The sequence below is a fragment of the Haemorhous mexicanus genome, chromosome 3 (assembly GCF_027477595.1).
Source record: "Haemorhous mexicanus isolate bHaeMex1 chromosome 3, bHaeMex1.pri, whole genome shotgun sequence".
NCBI lineage: Eukaryota > Metazoa > Chordata > Aves > Passeriformes > Fringillidae > Haemorhous > Haemorhous mexicanus.
The window spans coordinates 55,775,664-55,798,243 of NC_082343.1; the positions used below are offsets into that span (position 1 = coordinate 55,775,664).

The window sequence follows — 22,580 nt, forward strand, 5'->3', positions numbered from 1 at the left end:
TTAGGAAAACAATTCATCAAATATGTGGAGTTTTTGGGAATGACATTTCACAAGATTAAAAATGACTGAAAAGTAACAATTCCAGATTTAGATCTACTGAGATTTAATTGCAACAGAAGGCAATGGGAATTAAAAGTGACCTTGAATTGACAAATGTGTGCTATGACAAGTTTATTAGCAAATATATTTTAAAAATTAATAACTGTTGAAGATGGTAGATATAGAAGGAAAACTAAGGGTAGCAGAAGTCTGTTGTTAAAAGAAAATAATAAGTTACATGCAGTCTTACTTCAGCCCTGACAGAAAACTGACATACAAAAATGTATTTTAACAGAATATAGCCACAGACTAGAATAAGGGAAGAACAATATTTGGTAAAAATGAGAAAGCTGGCTTCAGATAGATGGGATTAGTTCAAAGAAACTAATAAATCCTATTGTGAAGCAAACAGTTTTTAAATCTGAAAATGAGAAGAATCTAGAGTTCAGAAAGTTCAGCAGGAAGGCAGTAAGAATACTAGCTGGAATCTGAAGGGACACAAAAAATTTAGGATAGTTTAAGAAAATCTGGCCAATCAGGAAAGATTAAAAGGCCCAGAAGATTAAAAATAGGCAAACACATTCTTTATATGACAAGGAAATTAAGCCAGATTAAATACTGCAAAATCTCAGAGTCACAACTCATGTGCAAAGAGCCATGGGAGGAAAAAAAAGGGAAAAAACAGCTAATCCAAGTTGTGACTCAAATGTTCTTTAGAACAGCATGGGTGTAACTGACATTGCCACACAACAGAATAGGTGGATTGGTCACCAGCCAGTCAATATATTTCTAATTCTATAAGGTTGTTTTTGTTAGTGTTATTTAGACAGGAAAAAAGGGTTTTTTCTGCTCAAGTGGTTACCTCAGGTGTTAGCATTAATTTTATCAGAAGAGTTATAGGATGTATGTGAAAAAAACCACAGACCAAAGACCCCCCACCCCTTGCCAGCTAAGCGGCCTCTGCTTGTGCATGCGCACGTCTTCGTGGGAAGTCCTACAAAAAGCAGAAGCAGCAATAGCAGGACACCTGCCTAGTGAATGCTTTCCTTGCTGCTGCATTGCACTGCCTGAGGCTGTGGAGGGAGTCATTTTGGCCAATCCAGACTGGCAGAGTGTCTGGTGTATGTCAAACTAAGCCACAGCACAAGAGATGCATCTCTTCCTTTGTGAGAATTTTCTTTACAAGGCTGTTAGTCTGAATTCCTTCTAAGAGCCTGAACAAGACTAATTTTGGTAGCAGTTAAATTGATGTATTATTTAATTAGGATTTACGGAATCTAGTGTATATTATGGGAGGACGTTCTCAATTATCTTGTGACAAAAAACAGGAATTACTCAGGAGTGTAAAAATTTCCATACTCATGTAAAATTAGGACTTATTGAAGAACACTCTAATTGCAGCCAACAGTACACCTCCAAAACCACACCCTATAACAGAGTCTGCTGCTGCAGTCTAATTCCATGTTGGACTGCAAACAAGAAATGCAGGTATCCTTCCTCTCTGTAAAGCTACATTTTATTTTTAAAAAATAGATGTAGTTGCAGTAACGGAATAAGCAAGTATAAAGTTAAATCCAAGAGCTTGGGCAGTTGATGTCTTCTATGAAGTCACTGGGCTAATGCCAGTGTTTGGCTCTCCCTGGAAGGAAAACATAAGCCAGGGAACAGTAAGGCTGTGGATGCTGCAGACTGATTATTCAGCTATGACAAACAAAACACAGGAGAGCACTGCTCAAGCATTGCACTAACTTGCTATTTCTGTTTTATGACTACATCTTTAGTGTGCACATTTTCTGTTACCCCCAACTCATGCAATTAAACTATGACACTATTCACATCTAATTTAAAAAACAAATATCAAAGACAATCGAATTTCTATTCTGGGTCAACACCATGCTGACACAAAGCCAGGAACACACAGTAGCACTGTGCTCTACTACTTATTTGCAGTCAGGAGGGTTCCATCAGCCACAAGCTGGACTGACCTGAATAAAGAAAGCTTACAGCATATGCGTAGCCTTTGCTGGTTTACAGTCACTAGCGCTATTATACCATCCAGTTGGGATGCCTGCTTTATGGAAGACACATGGATGCTTCCTCATTCCTCAGCTGGCCCGTGTGTAAGCTGGTGAAAAGCTACAGAGAAGATTTGCCTCATACTACTCACCTTGTTAAAAACCAACGTCATGATTTGAAAAAAAAAAAAAGATAAAATAGTCTGGTGGGTATACATAAATATTTATTATCAGTTTAACTTCATTTTACTAGAAATCTTTAAACAGTTTTTCTTTTCTTTTTTTTATTTTTTTGCCAAAATGTTGCATCTGACACAGTTGCTACTGTCATAGCTTCCCTGCACTGGGAATGCAGAGCTCACACTTAAGATTCCAAAACAATCTATTCAAGATAAAGAGCTTTCAACTTTAGTGCATATGGAACTATTTAAGGATTGGTAAAAAGAACCCCCTTCCCCCTCCCAAATGAAGAGTCTGTTACAAAGAGATTTCATTACCAAAAAGTGAATATACAAATGCTAAAAAAATGCTGGCTTGAAAAAGTGATTTCAGAATTTACTGTACACATTGTAACAATTTATTATATAAGTTGTTTCTACATGCAAGCAGATCTTACATTTGGTGTAAAACATTTATACACATTCTTTACAATTTGTACATATTTAAATGGCTGTATCAAACAACACTGCACTATGGAATTTTGGAAGCAAACTAAAATTGGGAGGAGAAAAAGACAAGGTTTATAAAAGGTGAACAAAACTCGTGACACTGAGAAGCATCTAGACTTAGGCCTAGTCTGGCTTGGTTTGGTTTCAGGTTATTCAGGCAGACCCAGATTTTCCTTCTAGCACAGAAAAGTAACACCAATGCAAAACAGAGTAAGGCAACTATTGAACTGGCAGACTGTACCCGTCACTTAGAATGGCTTATTGGTAAAATGCCTTTTTAGTTTTTGTTTTTTAATTTTTTAAACTAAAATATTTATTTTCTAGGCACATTTTAGTAGAAACTGTGTTTTGGCTTTCCTGCTTGCCTATGGCAAGAAATGAATTACTGTACTTGGTGCCCACTGTGAACACAGTTGGTGGTGGCTTTTTTTGGTTTGATTCTGTGAAAAGCCAAGGCCTCAAATGGTACTTCAGTAGTATGGAAGAGGATACTGAGTCACTTGATAAAAGATGATGATCAAATAACAGAGTTTGTGTAATAACTAATGATGTCATTCAGTACTTTTGTCACCTTTGAGTTTGCATTAGAAGGCAACAAAAAGTCAACCTGAACCAATAGCACACCATACTACTACACGAAGACCTGAGCTTAGTTGGAATTTGGGGAGGTCTACTAGTTGGGGTTAGATGTGGCACAGTCCCCTCTGCTGAAACACTACAAACTGTCAGAGGGGAAGCTGGCCCTGTACAGCACTGAGAAACACCAGTGCCTTACAGCATAACACTGGGGTGTCAAAGTGCTGGTATGGAAAACTGTTTTTCACACTTTCCTGAATGGCTCGTTCCTTGTTTGTACTTTGTCTTCTTACACAGTGCATAGTGAAAAAGTGAGCCTGACATAAGCTCTGAGGTGGTGCGCCACAAGAACAAGATTTCGTTAGAAGGAAAAAGAAGAGAGGGAAGAATGATTTATATTTACCAGAAGTCATACTGGGAGCAGGATGCCATGGCTGCATATGGGAAGCAAAACTTAAGAGCAAAGCGTTCAGTCAGGAGATTATCACAAACATGTGCCAGAAACATACATGAATATAATTCCTCCTGGTTACTGAATTGCTGGAGAGCTCAATTGAATATAATGAATATTAGGTCATTTTCTTAAGTTTGTCTGCTTTCCCATTTATAAAAAAGCTACAAATGTGTCACTCTGGTGTTGTTGCAAAGTTTTTGGAATAACATCAGACAAGTCTTCGTGAAGTCCATGGCAACATATCAGCTTGATAATTTAGATGGCTATAACTGACAGCATTGCCCAGCTGTTTTTATTTAAATAATGATATAAATGGGAGAGCTTTCAAGACAGGAGAGCCTTATTGTACGATTTAGGCCTATAAAGGAAAATTTGAAATAATACTTTTTTTAACAACTGATTCTTGTTGGTTTGGGGTTTTTTGGGATTTTTTTTTTGCAAAGGCTAACAAGTTTTTATTAGCATTGCCCCCACATCAGAAAAGCACTTTGGAGTTGTTCTGTATTGTTGAATACTCCTTATTCTCTACATCACAGGAAAGCGGCTGAGTGCCTGCCTCAGCTTCTGTGCAATCTGAAAAAAAAGAAACAGAAGATATTTAATATGCAGTCGCTTTACACTGTGCAGAAATATGATTGCAAGCTAAGAAATTAGGTGTTTCCTCATGTGATGAAAAACTGCAGGCATTACTGCAGGTTTTGTGTTTGCAGGACTCTCAAAACATTCCCTTATAAAGACTTCTCATATATACACTTTCTGCCTTGTTAATTTGGTACTTTCACTGCTCCAGTTGTGCTGGAGAAAGCATTGTAGGCAGGGCTGTTATTCTGCCTGTCTAGCACTGCACTGCACGAGAGAGCTAGAGGAACAAAGCCAGATTTTCCAGGAAACCCACTTCCCTGCTGAAGCAATGCTGAAACAGAACAGAGCTCCTGTGCACTCCCCACAGTTCTCATGGTAGCCATGACCCCACATGTGAACATGTACTGAGGGAGAGAGCATTGGTAGAAGAAAACTGGTGAGGCTGCAACCAGAAGGATTGAAAAAGACTGGACAAGAGGCTGAAAGACAGTAAGGGGCAACCTAAGCCTAACCCCATCAGATGTTTCAAGGAAAGTAAGCAAAGTGACCTGATGGGGGACCTACAGTTGTCACCCACTGAAGATACCTCTGAAGCTCCACTGGCAACTTTTATGGCTGTGAAGGGGCACCAGTTACTCATGAGACTTCTTTTAGTGATAGAAGTTAGGCTGCAGCACATTCAAACTCAAATGTTTTACCAGCATATCACATTGGAAAGCTTGTTCTTGGTTTATTTTTTAAAAATCACAAAGGATACCTGCATGAGAACATTGTCAAATGAGAACTACAGTGGTAGGGAGAGTGCTCAGATTTAAAATATTAAATGTCACCTGAAATGTTCCTGTCCCTCCTGCCCCACACTTGTATTCATCAGGCTTTAAATCACAAAAACTTCCCTTCTCACTCCCATCCTATGGGAGGAAAGTTTTGTTGAAATGTTTTATTGTTCTGTTCAGTGCAGCAGGCCTTGCTTACTACACATCGGAGAACTAAAATTCTTGGTAACCCTAGTACCAGCATTGGGGGGAAGAAAAAAGTCAAGCTATCAACAATGTGGTTTCTGAACAGTGGTTCTTAGTTCTACTGGGTTTATTGTAACAATCATATACATAAGACAGTATCTTTAGGAAAATATTTTAACTCATTCTTTCAGTTCTCAGGGTTTTTTAATAATTCCTTTTACTTTTTTTTTGTACATTTCTTCAAATATGTGCTCTATGGGAGCCTGGATTAAATCCTGTATTTCCTATAAAAGCAGCAGCACAGTACATGCCAGGCAAAGAGTGCTGAAGCCCTGTCCCTTACCGTTTCATAGAACTGTGCCTGCTGCTCCAGATAGAGACGAATGACGCTGTTGTAGTCATAGATCCGGTTACTGTGGAAGTGATTCATCTCAGCTGCAATCAGACCCAGGAGACAAATTATTTAACAGAAGCATTTATAATTAGGAACAGTTTCACTCAGTTCAAGTTAGTTTCTCTGCAGCAAGCTCAGTGTCCAGCCCTGCCAGCAGGGGAGGACTGTTCTCATGCTTCCACAACCTGTTCTGCTTGCGGCACTCAAGTTATAGTGGAATTGTTTGTCAGATTGGTAGGGGGTCAATTACACACCAACCTGGGCACTTCCTGGACAAAGCCAGGTCCTTGTATTACAGTAGTCAGGTACACAAAGATTAGAAAAAAAATACAAGCAGGATTTTCTGCTACTGAGGTAACTGTTCCTTCCTGAAGGGTTTCCAACAGAATTTTGGCTTGGACTTTCAGATTTCCAAGGGTATAGCTATCAAGTTGTAAGCCACAGCTGTAAATACTTAGCTCAACAAAAAAGAACAAAAATGATACAACCAGTAGTGTGTGACTCCTTCTTGACTTACTCTGTTTCAACAGATACCTGAGAAACAGCATTACTGAACCTGTAACACCTTACACCAATTTCTACATCTCTTCTCAGATCACAGTTTATGACTGGAAGAAGAAGTTAAATATAATTTGGGATATCAATGGAGGGAGAAGAAATATGCTGCATTGTAAAAGTCATCCTAGAGGTCTCTTCCCCAATTACCACACATAAAACACAATCCTCTTGCGTCACTGTGACTAAGAGGAAGGAGATGAGGTGTTTTCTTGGTTGTTTTTAAAATCAATTTTGTGTGCTGTTCTGACTTCGTCACATAATATATAGAGTACTCTTGCCTTTAAATCACCCAAAAATGATGCAACCCCCTCAGTAATGAGTAATCTCATTGAAGTCAGTAACAGGATGCACTTAATGGCTTGATATCCTGCAGGACTGAGCCCCAACTCCTCACTTCCCCAGTTTTTCTAGTGTGGTGTGCTGCACCTTGTATTTACAACACCTCTAACCTAAAGAGGAAAAAGATCATTCAAAAAATATCCAGGAAATAAAGATCTTATCCAAAACAATATGAATTTCATCTGGGAGATGGATTATGTCTAACTAAACTAAAAGTCAGAAAAACATTTCTCCTAATGATGACCTGCTTCTTGCACCAGAGTCCATGCTTTTAATTTGAGACGTATTACTTCCAAATCAAAGATTCAGCCTGAGGAAGTTGTTTTGGGTTTTTTTAAATTGGATTTTCAAAATATGTGTCTTTTGCAATAGCAATGTGAGATTTTAAAAAAAGGGAGAGGCAAAATAACTGCAATTTAGAAAAATTCGAAGCAGGTCACAAAAAAGTCCCCACAAACAACCATGCCAAGGTTTTATTCCTGGTAGCAAAAGATTTTTTTTCAAAGTAAGGACTGCTTAACAGAAGTCCTTCAGAGGTCTACAACACTGCCATTTAGCTCAAAATTTGGTTTACCTTGTAGTGCATAAGCCATGGTGCTCACACGTTTCACCATGTTCTGTTTGTCTTGGGGTGTTATTTTACTGGTTGCAACTAACTTGTCACTTTCCTTCACTCGTTCTATTGCTCCCTGTAGAAACCAAATGCAGAAAGGTTAAAAGAGTAGTCAACTTAGGGGTGTTCATAGTAATCTAAAATGCCACTAGCTACATTTTGAGTTTGCAGTCAGTACACATATGTACACAAAATGATCAATTCTGCCTTCTCACATTTTCATCCAAAGTTTGTTATTTCACTTTATTGATTCCAAGAGTCCTTGCAAAAAGTGACTTCAAACACAGGCATGATCAGAATCATCAGCAAACTGAGTTTGGTACAGGCAGTAATACACAAGAATATATCCAAAAAAGACAAATGGACCAAGTTTGAAATTACAGGTGACCAACTTAACTGACACCCAAAAGCCTGTAGAATCTTCTTTGCACATTTTACAAGAGAAGGCAACATAACACTGTTTTCCAAGATATTACAAGTCAATGCAATGTGTAGCCATTGATTCAGGAAAACCCTCGAGTCACATAAATAACAAGCATAAAAAGATATGCCTCCCCTTCACAATTTATTTGTGCCAAACAACATGCAAGAGAATCTATTTACATGTCTCTTGGCAGTAGGCTTATGTTTCAAGTTTTAAAAACATTTTTCTCCTTTTATGGTATTTTCCCCCAATGATTCTGTGGGATGAGAAATTGCAAACATCCTGAAGAATGAATACACAGATCTGATATGCTTTTATCTTTATTGCTCTCAGAAGTATATTCTTATGTTCTTGTTCTATACATTTAACACTTCAAGTGATAAAAAAAACCTCCAACCCCACATATTTGTGCACTTGTTTTAATACTTCACAATATTTAGTTTCTTTAAATGCATTGCAGGAGACACATGACCATAAGGAAAACTCTACGACCAAAAAAAAAAAAGGCAAAATATTCAAAACTGTACACCGTGGCTTTTGGATTACAGAGAACGAAGTGGTTGGGTTTTGTTGCTGGTATTCTGGTATTTTGTTTGGGTTTTTTTTCCCTCAGAAATGTTAGAGCTTAGCTCTGATCTCTGTTTTTTGATATTAAAGAAACTTCAATGCAGTGCATGATTATTTATCACATATCAGCAAGCCAGCCATGTCAGTGTACACAAGTTTTCCTACAACACTCACATGGTTTTATTATCAACTATCACATAAGGCTCAAATATTACAAATTTACATTACTGCTATTCACCCCACTGGGACATGAAGTCAACCTGAAAAAAATCATGAACCTTCTACTGCTCTACTATATCAGAAAGTTGTGATATTATTGAGAGAAATTCTAGTTTTCCTTCCCTCTAAGTACTTCTTATTTTAAAAATCAACACACCAGTTTCACAGAAACTTCCAGTGTTTCAGCAGCAGGGGCCAGGCTGCTGCACAAATGCAGGGTATCATACCACCACTTTTGCTGCTGTCCCCACTGCCCAGCCCTTAAAAAGAAAGGCACATCACATACCTTATGAGCTGCTATGATGTCAGGGAAGCAACCAAGAAATCCCTTATATTCATGATTTGTTTCCATCAAAAAGTGAAGATCTTTCTTTGGCTAATAAACAAAGCATAAGCGTAAGTAAAAGTATCTGTGGCAAATAAACATCACAGAAAAGAAACTACGATGCCAAGAAAGGGCAAAGGGGAAAAAAGGGGATGAAACAATCAAGAAAACCCAACCAAAATATTGTTTATGCAAGTTTTTCATATATGAAAAGGGTTTTAAAAAAAATATAAGCTTTTTAGAGCAAGGCACTGAGCACCATTGTGCAGATGCCTCTGTTCTTTGTTTCATTTAACACTAGCTCATGAAGTGATGGGGTTTTGCCTTTTCACCCAAGAAGAGTTTCCAGTGCAGTCTCTCATTACATATACAAATATGTGCATGCACAGGTTGTCAACGTGGAAAGGTGTCTTAAGAAATTTCAGACTCAGCATTGAGATAAAGAGGATCTGCATTTTGGAGACTTTAAGTGTTACATGCTAAACATCAATGTATGTCTTGAAGACCAATAAAGACCTTTAAATGAACACATTTAAAGACCAAACAATCATTTTAGTATTTTAAAAACCAGAATGAGGGCTTTCTGACCAACAGAAATACCCTCTCATCACATTTCCCCTGAGCTGACACAGAGTAGAAAAGAAGATGATAATGCATTTAATAGTGTTAATAGCAATTTAATTGGCTGATAGCACTAGCAGTTATGTTTTAATCAAAGAGGAAAAAAGAAAAGTCAGAAGAAATCCAAATAGGTGATATGTTTGTACACACTACACCATTGCATTTGCAATATTCCTACCTGATCTGCTACAAGACTGGCAATTTCTTCATAAGTTTTCCCTGCTTCTGTTATTGCTCCATTGAGATCAGATTCTCCTAGAAGTGTTCAACAAACATCAGTGTTCAAATTACAGTAAGTCAATTACAACAAGAAACTTGCCTTGATTCAAGGCAAATTTATAAAATAGCTTATTTACAATAATAAATGGCTAGCCATCCTTTTATAACCAGCAGAAATAAAGAACTTTTTAAAACATTAAAGGAGGAAAACTAAAGGTCTTGTAGAAAATAATGTTCTACCACAGTACTTCCACATTTAATATATATATTATTAATAATTTTATGCAGTTTAAATACACAGGTATTCCTCCACATGGGGCAACAGGAAGTCTACCAGGATGAAAAGGAAGGAAGAATGAGGAGGGTTACAAAAGATAGACTGACAAAGCTGATGTGCTGCTACCCCTGAGCTCTCTGACAGTCCTGGACCATAACTGTTCAAAGGTCAGAGAAGCAAAAGGGGGCTCAAGTAACTTTTTACCTGGACAACAAGACTTCTGATCTTTTAGGGAACTCTCAGACAATATTTTCAAGCTCTGTAAAAATCACTGGTTTTCAGAGTGAGTTTCTAACTTTCATACTCATATGAAACAGATCAAAGGACCCTACAATCTATGCTTAACAATACAAACATCACCATAAATCCTAAGCTAGACCACAGCACAAGCACTCATAACACTGTATTACTAACAGGACAGGCTACGTGGGACAAAGATGGAAACAAGCCTTACATTCCTTGTACGTTTCATGCAACTTCACCTTCCCATCCATGTTAGCTTGTCCAAAGCATGTAGTCAACAGTACAGAAAGCAAATTGAGGTAGAGAGTAGAAAGGCGAAGGTATAGTTTGCAGATATCAAACTTCAGTTTAAGAAAAAAGAGTTTTTCTTATGCTTCCAGACTTGTCTTGACATTAGGCAGTGGTTAGTCTTTTATGAACTTTTTGATTTTATTCTATAGATATTAATCAGTGACTTAATTGAAAAGTACTATAGATTTCATTAATGATTAATATCAGCATTAAAGTATCTTGTTTTATTACAACATATGGTCTAATCTGCATTAGAGATTTATTACATAGGATTCCTTCATTTTAGCATGTCCTAAAGGAAACAAGGTAATGACTGAATGTTGCTTCAGTTCTATCAATCAATTCCTACTTTCCATTAGACTGCTTTCATAAAGTCAAAAAGCTGTGAGGCAAAATGACTGATCCTAAGAACTAATCAGTCTAGTAACACAAACACTGCTAAACAAATAATTATTTTTCTCCTATTTGGGCCTGTTAGGATAAAATAAAAATAAAACCACCAAGACTAATTCCCATTGTGAGACTCAAGAGGTACACAATTCATAACATATCTTCACCTTTTTGTAAAACAATTAAAAATTGGAGGGTGATCAATTTTATTATTTCAGGCTTAAGTATTTTCAGTATTTCAGAATTCTTTTGTCTGCTCAGAAGTAAACTTGAAATAACTGCGGCTTAGGCAACTGACTCCTAGATGTTGGGATAAAACATGGTGTGGCTTCAGAGTCAGAAGCCACATTAGTCTAGATATTGCTATTCATTTTATAATGCCATGAAATATGGTAACTTTCCATAACGTACCCAAAAAAAAAAAAAAAAAAGGAAGAATATGTATGTATATTTAAGTTGAACAACAAAATTCTCCCCTTCTGTACTCACTCAAGGAACCTTCGTAGATCAGAGCTTCAAAGGATCTAGACAAACCCTCCCAAAAGCAATAATCTTTTATTTTTGGCATTCTCAGCTTCTGAACCAATGCAAAGCTGGGAATTGCCTTCTCTAACTCAGTCTGTGAGTTGGGTCTCTCAGCCGAGTTGGGTCCCAGTGCAAGGATACATCAGGATGTCAGGGGTCCTTTAATCAACAGAGTAGCAGAAAGCCCCAAATGTTGCTAACATTTATAACAAAATTATGTTAGTGTTTAGTACATAGATCCCCAGAAGAAACAGAGAGGGCCTAAAAGCATTGACTGAAGGTAGCTATAAAAACAGCATTAAAATGGCCAGTAATATTCCACAGATGTTTCAACCCAACCACAAGGAGAAACAGATATTTTCATTGATTTACAGTCTACATACTGTCATAAGGAGATTAAGAAACACATAAAACTATGAGAAGCCTTTTGGAGATGTTTAATAGAACATCTTTTAGCAGTTCAACTGCTTGGTAGATGCCAGTGATAATAATTTCAGAAGGAATACATCCAGACATATTGGGGGAATTAATATTCCAGGTCTTGACTGGGACAGACAATTTTTATTTGTCAAGAAGTATTTTTGTTTTCTTTTAAAGTACATTTTAATATAATTCAGTAGGAAAAAGCACAAAATTTGATTTACTAGCAGCAAATACTCGCAGCAAAGCTTTTCTTGGTAAGTACACCTCAAACTGATTTGTTCAGCACACAAGCAGCTTGTAAAGCAGTATTTGCCTGCTGCTAGCTGACAGGATAGTGAAACTTTTGTGTAACTGCCTAACAGAATTCCTGAGGGGTGATGTAGGATTAGGAGAGTTTACTATGGTTGAATGGCATACCAGTCATTCACATTTTCTTAATACAGGAGAAAGACTCCTCCAGATTTGGTACCGCAAGAGGCACCATGCTATTTAAGGCTGTGTTAACCTTAGAGTATCCTATGACACAGTAGCATAGGCAACATGTTACCAGGCTGCAGGACCTGCAGGGCACTTCCAGGCATGTTCTGGTACTGTCCAATACACATTTTTGGACCAGGATCATGCTTTCAAAGTGCACATTCTTGGAACCAACTGGGCAGTACATAAGTCCATAGCCAAGTTAAATCAGACACTTTCAGTGTGTCCTTAATAGTTTTAAAGGTACCCTTGCCTTGGCAAATACTGGGGACAGATCCATAACACACACTGGGGCTGGCAGTGAATAGATAAGGCTCATTCTGTAGCATAAGAAAAAGAGCGAGAGTGAGTCAGATTAACAAGCGTATCTTGGCTGGTGCAATCTAAAATATTTTAGGCTGGAAATTAGAAGAGAAGGCAGAAGACATCATTACACATAAAGCTTTGCAGAGCAAGCAGGCATCACTGATGAAAGTGTCATGGGCAATAGATACATCCCATCCTAACTATGCAAATGAACCAACTAACAGTAAATGCAGTACGTCAGAAGTCATACCAGCTACCAGTATCTAGAAATGTTTCTGTCATCAAATCAATCACTGCAATCATCAGTGGCCTATATGCTTAAACTTTCAGAACACTAGTATTACAAGAAATCCAAAAAACCAACCCAACCAAATAATAAAAAAAAAAAAAAAAAGAGGATGAAGAGATTCAGCTCCCAACAGAAACTGAACTGAGTGTCCTTAAGCATGGCTGAATGAACCATTCCTCTTCACTAATAGTCCAGAAAAATCATACATCATACTCAGCCTAGCTACTTCTTCATTGGAAGCAATGTGTCCTCTTTTATATACTGACATCTGGAAAGCTGTACCCTATCAGTTTAAATCCAGGTGCATAGGTCTTTTGCAGACACTCTGCTTAATCCATAGACCTGTACCTGATGGAATGATCAGGTGAATCCATACGTGAGCAGCAGGCAGGACTGTGAGAGAAGCAGTGATGAAGCCATTTAAAGCCACATCTGCATCTTACTTGCTCTCTCTTCCTGGGAACTCAAAAAGTAAAGAATCCCATATATTATTAATTTGGAAATAATATAAGGGTACAAATTATTGTAAAGAGCAAAACGTGGAATCAAAGCAAAGGCATCTGTAGGAAGGGTACTTTTCTCAACAGGATACAGGTGCAACCAGCTATGACTGGGCAAAAAGCAAAGACAGACATGCTTGCCTTGTTCCCAAACTATCATGAGATCAATTTTTTCATACCAATCAAAGATGTTTGAAATCAAATAAAAGCTTTCCTTTCTAAGGATGATCTGCAATTCTGTATCCTAGCTTTATGATATATTGTTTTCCCTTTACCCTGGCAAAAGAATGTGCTACAGCCCAAGCAATTTTCAGTTCTTTCTCAGGACTTCCTGCTACAGATTTTATTCAGGCAGAATTTCCAGTTTTCTAACCCATGCTAAGAATACATAACCATCAAATCCCCTACTTCATTCTCACATCCAAAAGTGACTTTTAAGCAATATGCTATGCTCAATTCTAACTAAGCAGTCTTCCTGTTGAAGTACAGGACATAGATGAGAAAAAGCTATGGGGACAATATTTCCAATACTTCCAAGCACTATTTCCAATACTTCCAGCAGCAGAGAGCCTGTGTTTCAGAAGGTTGCATTTTAATACATCATTTATAGGGCAAAAAGTTTTACGATTATAAAGCAAGATACAGATGGCTAGTCAGAGTAAGTACTGGTCAACTAAAATTTCTAAGATTGTTTCTAAGAAAAACATTTCAGGAATCTTCTAGGCTATAGCATTTAAGGTTTTAGAACACAGTAATTTTGCTATCAAGCATATAAAGAAAAAACCCAAAACCTCAAACACCTTTGAAAGGAGAATCTCAGGGAAAACTGACTCAACAGGCACCCTCTGTCCATGAGGAAATATTTTCCAGTTGTCTGGAAAACATCAGTAGAGCCTAACATATTTTAAATTTGGTCTAAATGCATTTTAGGAAAACTTTGAGCAATTGATGTCCTCCTTTTCCCTCCTTCCTACCTAACACAACAGGGTCTTTTCTAGGGCTCGTGAAGGACAAGCAAAGGCGACGGACAAGAAAAGGCTACAGTAGCCAACCCTACAGAAAAAAGCTACAGTAGCCAGCCCACATAATGGATTTTAAAACATTGTAGTAACTCTTCCATCAACGTGTGGAGTTGTATCATGAAGTGGCACAATAGTTCTGTGACAGCCATTTTCAAGGCCCCATTTTTCTCTCTTTTCCCTTTGATATCACAAAAATGCTACAGCATGTTTGGTCAGTTAGGTCAGTGACCAGATTATATACTAAGAGATCAAACTAAACTCTTCCACCACCACCAACCCACCACAAGATTACACAGTGAGAGAAGACAAGATTGCAGACTAGAACATAAAAACACCATAACATACACAAAAGAAAGGTTTCAGAATTTTTTCCAGAACCCTGTTTGACATCTAAACCTCAAAGAGGAAAGCATTATGGTCTTCAGGAAAAAAAAAAAAGTAGCATGATGTAATTAAAATACCTCTTTTTAAGCAAAGTACAAATGAAGCTATAGAAGTACCTTGGTATCCACTAGTGCTGAAGACCAGTGCCAGGCTCTGCAATGCTTTTCCTATCTTCTGGTATTCCTTGGGTAGTGCTGAAAGTGGGAAAAGGATGAGGAAAAGAGGGAAAACAAAAGAAAAAACCGACATGGGTAAGTGAGACTAAATCTGCTGCATTTCCAAAACTTGATGAAGCAGATGTCAAAAACAACTAGGTTTTACATTTTCTCTAGTGACACATTTACAATCCTATTCTTTACCCCCTCCCCAGCTACACATGTTCCAAAACTGGATAAAGCAATTGCAATCTGGATTCTTGAAAAGTACAAACGGTTGGGGAAACAGCATGTGAATGCTATTTAAAAAAAAAAAAAGAAATCTCATTGCATTTCTAGCTGAGTCCTCCTATACATACAGTAAGATTTTTTCCCTTCCCCCTCGTGGGGGAAGGAAGAGGGGGAAGTGCTGCAATGTGATCTCGAGAATAGGTCTCATTAATATTTTAAAGAGGAGATTATTTTACAGACCCATAATACCTAAACTCTCCACAAATAATGAATTTTATATTTAAAGGCACGAAAACCCAAGATTATCTAGATATAAAAATTATGCAAGTATCTGAATAATAAAATTGTTTTTTACAATTTATTTATTGAACATGCATGCATAAATTACTCCATCACAATTACATCAATCAGCTGTGATTTATGAGTGCATTCATTATTAACACTTTGAACAGCACCACTCCAGAGGCCTAAAAAGCAATCTGAAAAGCAAAAGCAATTTTTTATATGCTGCCTATGCTAGCAGAAAAAAAAACCCAAGTAGGTATGGGTTTTATCAGATATTTGTATTCAGGGGGTACACTGCTCAGGCAATATAGAAGGTTTTTAGCTGTTCTAGCATCCCACAGTATCTGATTTTTACAGAAGAACACTTTTGTGTGGTATAAAAATCCACCACAAAACCCCCAAATCAACCTCCCACCCCAACTGCCTAATTTTATTGATTATCTTTGATCAAGCTCTTCTCCAGAAGTCAGACTATTTATGGTAACTGGTCTGTCTTACACTATGAGTACAATTTAGAGTACTAGAGTTCTATTATCAGCCATTACACTGATACTGAGTCTGCAGTGGAAACTTTAGTGAAGAATCTTTGGCTTCTTTTCACATGTATTTAAGAAGTTTCCACTGTCAGTTATTTTAAATCTCACTGAATGGAAGGGATGTAACTATTGCTCAGGAAGTGCCAAAAATACTTCAGATTAAGAGTCAAGTCTAGAGCTGACAGGGAACTTAAAACCTAAAAGATTACTAATGTTTTGCATGTTCCAGTTTACCAGTCTCTCTTTTTTTTTTTTTTTTAATTCAGTATGAATGTATAGAAAATTAAAAGTTAAAAAAAATTTAATTTTTAAGACTTTAAAAAACACAATCACAACTGTACTGCTGCATGTATGCTAACTAATTAATAGCTGTAAGTATTAGAAGAGTCATTCAGTATCTAAAGCACTAGTGTTGTAAGTTTAGGAAGACTTTGGCAGTTAAAAAATACTGAATTTCTAGTGTAAGCACAAGTCACAGCCAGCCCTTGGTTTGATCATTGCTTCTGTAACTGGATAGCAATGCTGTTTTTCTAGTCTCATCTGAGGAACCTTATTCCTTTTTCTCCTGTTCTCCACTTTCCCCTCAGTATAATTTGCTAGTGAAGCAAGATCTGTACCATGTTAGAGCTCTGTCATGTGTTAGACTGTTTTTGTCCAGCAGGAGGGTCAGTGGTCTGTAGAAGGAAACCTTTTCATTCAAAGTTGAGAAATGTAAATGATTTAAAGTTAACATCTTATAAATACTAAAGTCTAATGTAATCACTTCCATGAGAGATGGAGCTTCTACACTTCCCACTCTCTCTGGTCAGCCCCAAATATTCAGCTGTAGTGTTTGATTAGTAAGAGGCAAAAACATAACTCAGGAGATATACTTAAAGTTCTGGGGACAACGTTTTGATGTTTTGGTTTTTTGTGGGGGGGAGTTTAAAGGAGAGTAAAAAAAATTAAGGTGATTCAAGGAGATTTATGTGATAGGTCTTTGGTTGCCAGACACTACAGCCTGCCCTGAAGTGTTTCTTATTATGATCCTCAGCTGTAGTACCTGCTTCCTTTCAATAGCTGCCTTGTGGTGGCCACAAACACTGAACACTGCTGTGGACTAGGAAATTAGAGCCCAGGCAGAGTCATAGGGACTTGGTGTGAAGTTCTGCAACCCTAAATATCTGTGGGAAGGAAGAGACAAGATAGGAAAAAAAAAGAATTGGGCTAAAGATTAAGTCAGAATCAAGTTGGTTTTTCTTTTCTTTTTCTCTTAAAATCATTTCATCTTTAAATCACTCCTCCTAGCATGCAAGGATCCTAAATAAAGGGTTAATAAGGTGCAATTATTTGAAAATATGATTTCATCAAATAAACAGGTCTATTTTGCCCATGTCACTAAAATTCAAATATATGACCAATATATGAGAACAGGTCCAACAAGGGCTTTAGCTGCATTACTAGAATTACTTACTTTTAAGTCTTTTTAAACCTATGGGCAGGGAACAGATATTTCTGAGATAAAGAAAAAAACCCATGCAACCCAACAAAAAGCCCCACATCAAACATACTAACAAAAAATTTCCCCATTTTATACTCTTAGACTGAAAATAGCCAGAATGCTGTACAATTCCAATGATAATTTAGGAGTTTCTTTAAAGATGTGTCTTGAATTATACACATTAAAAAAAAAGAAGAGAGAAAAGCACCACAGAAATGAGTGCTGAGTTCAGAAGGACACTTACGCCCTGTACACCTCTTCCAGTGCTCTTGTCCCACTGTCAGCAGCTCTTTAACTCCATCATCCATTGCTTTGGTGAACCTACCCACTGCATCACATTTCTGTTCTCTGTGGCATTTTGAAAAAGCAAAAGCAAAAGGCAGTTTAATACATGCATAATGCTAACTTTAAACACAATACTGAAATGTTAAGCAATGTCAACTCTGTCTCAAAAAATATCAGAGATATAAACCCATTCCTTGAAATTTCTGCCATTTCACTGAATTCAGAATTCCCCTCTTTATATATGGGCATTGTTTGTTCCATTTTTCCTCCTCTATTAGACTCGTAGACACATGGCACTGGATTAGCACTTTTATTACAGTGTAATAGAAGTAGTGAAATACATACAACAATGAAAAAATAAAAAGAAAATAACTGTGCCATATATTTTGATAGAAGTCTAACATAGGTGAATAAAAAGTAATACAGCAACTCTCCTAGGGAAATATATATGCATCCTTTCATATTATATTGTCACTATCATTGTGTTGAGTTGCATTATAGGGAGCAAAAAACCAGAATTCTGAATTAGTATGTGCCTTTGTACTCCTCTTTGAGCATGTTTGCATGCAGCTATCAGAGTTTTCCATTATCACAGCACTGCAGGCACAGCAGTGATTTGTGAACTCTACAAAAGAAAACTAAATGTGTATTTTATAATTTCCAATGAGCAAAGCCTGCACGAGACAGCTGTAACAGCAAGGGGACACTGAGTGACTCCCCAGAGCCAGGGCAGCAGCTCCAGCTGTGGCCCAAGAACCTAGAGGTTCCCACTTCCCCACCAGCACTTCCTTCCTCAGCTGGAAACCATACACACATAGTTGCACAAAAACAGCACCTGGGCTTTCTAAGAGGCTCTTGCTTTACTCCCCTTACCTCAGGGGCAAAACATCCTTTAATTTTCTAAACTTCACACTTTATGGTCTCAAGATCACTGAAAATGCTCATGAGTCTGTGCAGAACTCTCAAAATACTAGCAAAATTGTTCAGTAAAGAATGTCTTCACACTGAAGAACCTAACAGTTATTGAACAAGCTGGTTTGCCCACTTTGTAAGTGGAGTAATGGCTTTCAAGACACACACTTTTAACAGCATTCCCACGCACTAGAACATGTGGACATCTGAGATGTTACAGCCACCCCTGCAACCGCTTGGAAATAGGTCCCCAGCACTACTCCAGGCTGCCAGCCCCAGCCCAGGAACCCATACTCCTGGTGAGCATTCTCCTCAGGCTGGTGTGCCCTCCCTGCTTGGGCGCAAACTGTTTAGCTGACCGCATGCTGGGCACTCTCTACTAGGGATGTGTACGTAGTACATTCCCTCTCCTGCACCCTGGGTACAAAATCATCCCTCTCATTCACCCCTTCAGCTTTTACACCACTGGGATATACAGAAACCACACCACTAAAGCAAAGTAGTCAAGGTTAAAATCCCCATGGCTGAAGTGTAAGTGACCTAAAAATGTGCATGTTTTTCTGCTGGTACAGAACTGCTACCACACAGCCATTGTATCCATTCAATATGCACTGCATCACTTGCATAAAGTCTGTATTGGGTGCAAATGCACTACTGCTTTGCTGCTAAAAACACTTCTATCCAGTTTATCCACACACACACAAAACATTATCCAGGTTTCTGTGCTCCAGAACAGTAAGAAAAGCTTGTCATACATGCTACATCATCTAAGAAAAATTATTAAGCCTAAAGGAGTGAAATAAAGGCTGCATAGTAAATCCAGTCTTTAACTCTGCAAAACTCCAAGGTTTATCAGCTACAGTATGTATATGTATATGTAATATACACATGTATAAAAGAAATATATCCATTTGCACTTTCAGAATGAGAATTGATTATTTAAATTACTTTTAATTTTTGATAGCTTTCCATGGATTACAGATATTCAAATCATACTGTATGTACATTAAATACAACTATTTTACAGAAACATTGTTCTGCTTATTGGTCCATCTACAATTATCCTAAGCTACTTGGTAAGTTTAGCATGTTTTGGAACTGTTGAAAGATTAAAGATCAAACCACACTTCCACAGCAATATAAAACATAACTCCATAGGATCTGACAGAACTCTATCCCAACTAATCAACTATCAACTAATTTTACATAAATTGTTTTAGGATTAGCATTCAGCCACTGAAGTCAAAAAGACATCACATAGAGTTCCACCAGGTATTGGAGGGGTTGATATGAAAATCTCATTTAAACAAATTTTCAGCTCTGCCCTGATGAATACCTCCTCAAATCCATGAATATACGTGCACACTTAGTATCTGAGTTTTGGATTATCTCAGCATCTGTTGTATACTAGATACATAATGCCCATATAAAAAAAACCCAAAAAAACCCAAAAAAATCACCTTACATTTCTACCATGTCCAAGTCAGGAGCTTCTGGTTCCATTGTAGAAAAGATCATGACTCCTACAGTTTCATCTTTTTCTGCCTTCCTCTTTCCGGTTTTCCACTCCTTAAAAAGAAAAAAAAAAAAAGAAAAAGAGAGACAAGACAGACACGAAGTTTGACCACCACTCATTCTTCTTTAAAGGCATGTGCTTAAGGAGTGAATTAAATGTTTAGGAGAACTGTTAATCAACAGAGCACCCCTGAATTAAAACCTTTCATTAGGAAGTGAAATCTTCAGAGGAGCCAAGGCTTTTTACAGTTTCCCAAAGTTCTCCCCCGCCTCCTTTGTGCACTTTGTTGTCTAAATTCTGGGGTCAACAGACCCTTCTTGGGTATTACTGAGATACAGTGTAAGAACAATGATTTTCAGCTGTCTCCACACATAGGATAAATCTCATATCAGAAGCTTCTCAAGAAGATCATGAAACTCTTATGCAATTATGATGCTAAGTTCTTAGTGGTTAAAAATTCCCTATGTATTGCAACATCTGTTCTGTTTATACATCTATAAATAAGAAACTAAGAACTGCTGAGTAGCTGGCAGAATTATACAACTCCCCACTAACCATCCAACTAGCATTTCACCAGGACTAGTACTTACTATGTTATTAAGCATCTACTTACAGGATCACAGAATAATTCTGGTTAGAAGTATGTTGTTAGTTCAACCTCTGACTCAAAACTGGTCAGCTGTGACCTTAGTCACAGGGGACTTGAATCTTGGAAATTTTTAAGACAATACTGTATAATTTACTTTTTCAGCAAATTCTATGTTTATTTAGAAGTATGATTATTTTGAGGAGAAAGCAGCAGAGTGTTTCCGTTTATTTCCTAATTAGTAACAGAGCTGGAGCTCAATCATGAAGAAACCATTATTTACTGAAGGTTTACTTACTTTATTTATCATTTACTGAGGATATTAAAATCTCTTTTATAAAAAAGCATAATAAAGTGGGTGTGAAAATAAAAAATGGCTGGTTATATCAAGTAAGGTTGCAACATAGTGCTATTACAACCCATTTCAGTGAAAAACTGTGGGTTTGAGAGATAGGGATGGGGCAGGGGGCTGTTTTTAAATATAATACAGGCACAACGTAGATCTGCTATAAAGTAGCGTTTGTGAGCAGAGCAGCACCACTCAGAGGATCACAGTGATTACTAAATCCAGCAGAGACAGAGCAGGTCAACAGCAAAGAGTTTTATATATCTTCCTATTCTGTTGGAGGATACAAACTGTCCGGTGAAAGACTGGCAACAAAGTTACTTTGAAGAGCACAGCTGTGTGGGAATGGAGCGTAGCATTTCACCAGAGCAATTTTATGCCTTGTTTTGATCAGTCAGCTGAGTTGGGAATCCCAGCAGTTTCCAGCCCATCCCTACTGCCCACAGTGGGGCGGCTACAGAGCCAAACTCTTGGTTTGAAGGGAAGTGTGGGGAGACAGCAATTCCTCAATCTCAGTCTGTGTGAGAGCTTTATTTCATTTCCTACCTTCTCATCTCGGAAATTGAGAAATTGCTGGAAAACTTCACTTTCTGAGACAACAGGATGGCGACACATTCTCGTCATCCAAGCTTGCAGCCTCTCCATGCGCATTTTGATAAATTCTTCTTCAAAGCGCCCTGTTACACATTGAACAATAATTGTTACATTTACAGGCTAGCACCTTCACATTCCTTTTTTAAATTTAAATTGAAACAGCTGGTAATTCATCTGGTGAGTTATTAACAATTTAATGACTCTGAACTTACAAGAATCACAGAATCCTGAGTTGGAATGGACTCACAAGAATCATTGAATCCAACTCATAAAAAAATGGCTCATTATGCTAACAAACCAAAAGAACCGTAAATTGATTAATTTTAAATATTGATTACTGATCAAGAGTTCTGATCCTTTTTAAGATAGCCACAAAATATTAAAAAAAAGCTGATACCCACCCACAATTCAAATACATTTTTTTGGGGGAAAAAAATGAATAAACTTTTGGACAGAAAAACTAGGTATTCAGATGACCCAAGAGAAAAGCCAGGCACAGGCTTGGAATGAATGCATTCTTCTGGTACAATCTAGTAATGTCTTGGTCAATATGAGGTTCAAAACCGTTGAAGAAAAAAGAACTACAATCCAAGTTGCCATGTACAAGCTAACAATGCACTGAAATTAAACAGCTCAAAAAGCATTACAATTGGATTGCTCAAAAATATTTGAAATCACTCAAACACAAATCACAGATCTAAAAAGCAGTGTCTCCTTTAAACATACTTCCATATAGGTAAACTGTGGAAAAAAAATCACAAGATATCAATAAATCATATGCATAAACTTGTTAGAATATACACATACATGTAAGACTGTAACTGATTTTTTTTTGTATTTAAGATATTTTTAATACAAACTAAATAAGTAACCATTTTTCTTAAACCAGTAATGCATCATCACTGCATATTCATAAGAACCTTTTCGTTTAAGTAGAAACTGTCTTCTTGAG

The 22,580-nt window shown here is 37.4% G+C and overlaps 1 protein-coding gene across 2 annotated transcripts in view; it reads right to left on the reverse strand.

Annotated features, from left to right (window-relative positions):
* Positions 1-2,608: 2,608 nt before the first annotated feature.
* The window catches only part of SNX9 (sorting nexin 9), a 59,227-nt gene continuing 39,255 nt past the window's right edge, over positions 2,609-22,580 (reverse strand). For both annotated transcript variants that reach the window (XM_059841913.1, XM_059841912.1), the window contains exons 10-18: positions 21,581-21,711; positions 20,052-20,155; positions 17,634-17,737; positions 14,819-14,896; positions 9,535-9,611; positions 8,697-8,786; positions 7,162-7,276; positions 5,640-5,731; positions 2,609-4,325 (exon numbers count right to left, since the gene is read on the reverse strand). In XM_059841913.1, the coding sequence (XP_059697896.1) occupies positions 4,278-4,325; positions 5,640-5,731; positions 7,162-7,276; positions 8,697-8,786; positions 9,535-9,611; positions 14,819-14,896; positions 17,634-17,737; positions 20,052-20,155; positions 21,581-21,711 (839 nt within the window). In that variant the 3' untranslated portion in view covers positions 2,609-4,277. The remainder of the gene's footprint in view (positions 4,326-5,639; positions 5,732-7,161; positions 7,277-8,696; positions 8,787-9,534; positions 9,612-14,818; positions 14,897-17,633; positions 17,738-20,051; positions 20,156-21,580; positions 21,712-22,580) is intronic.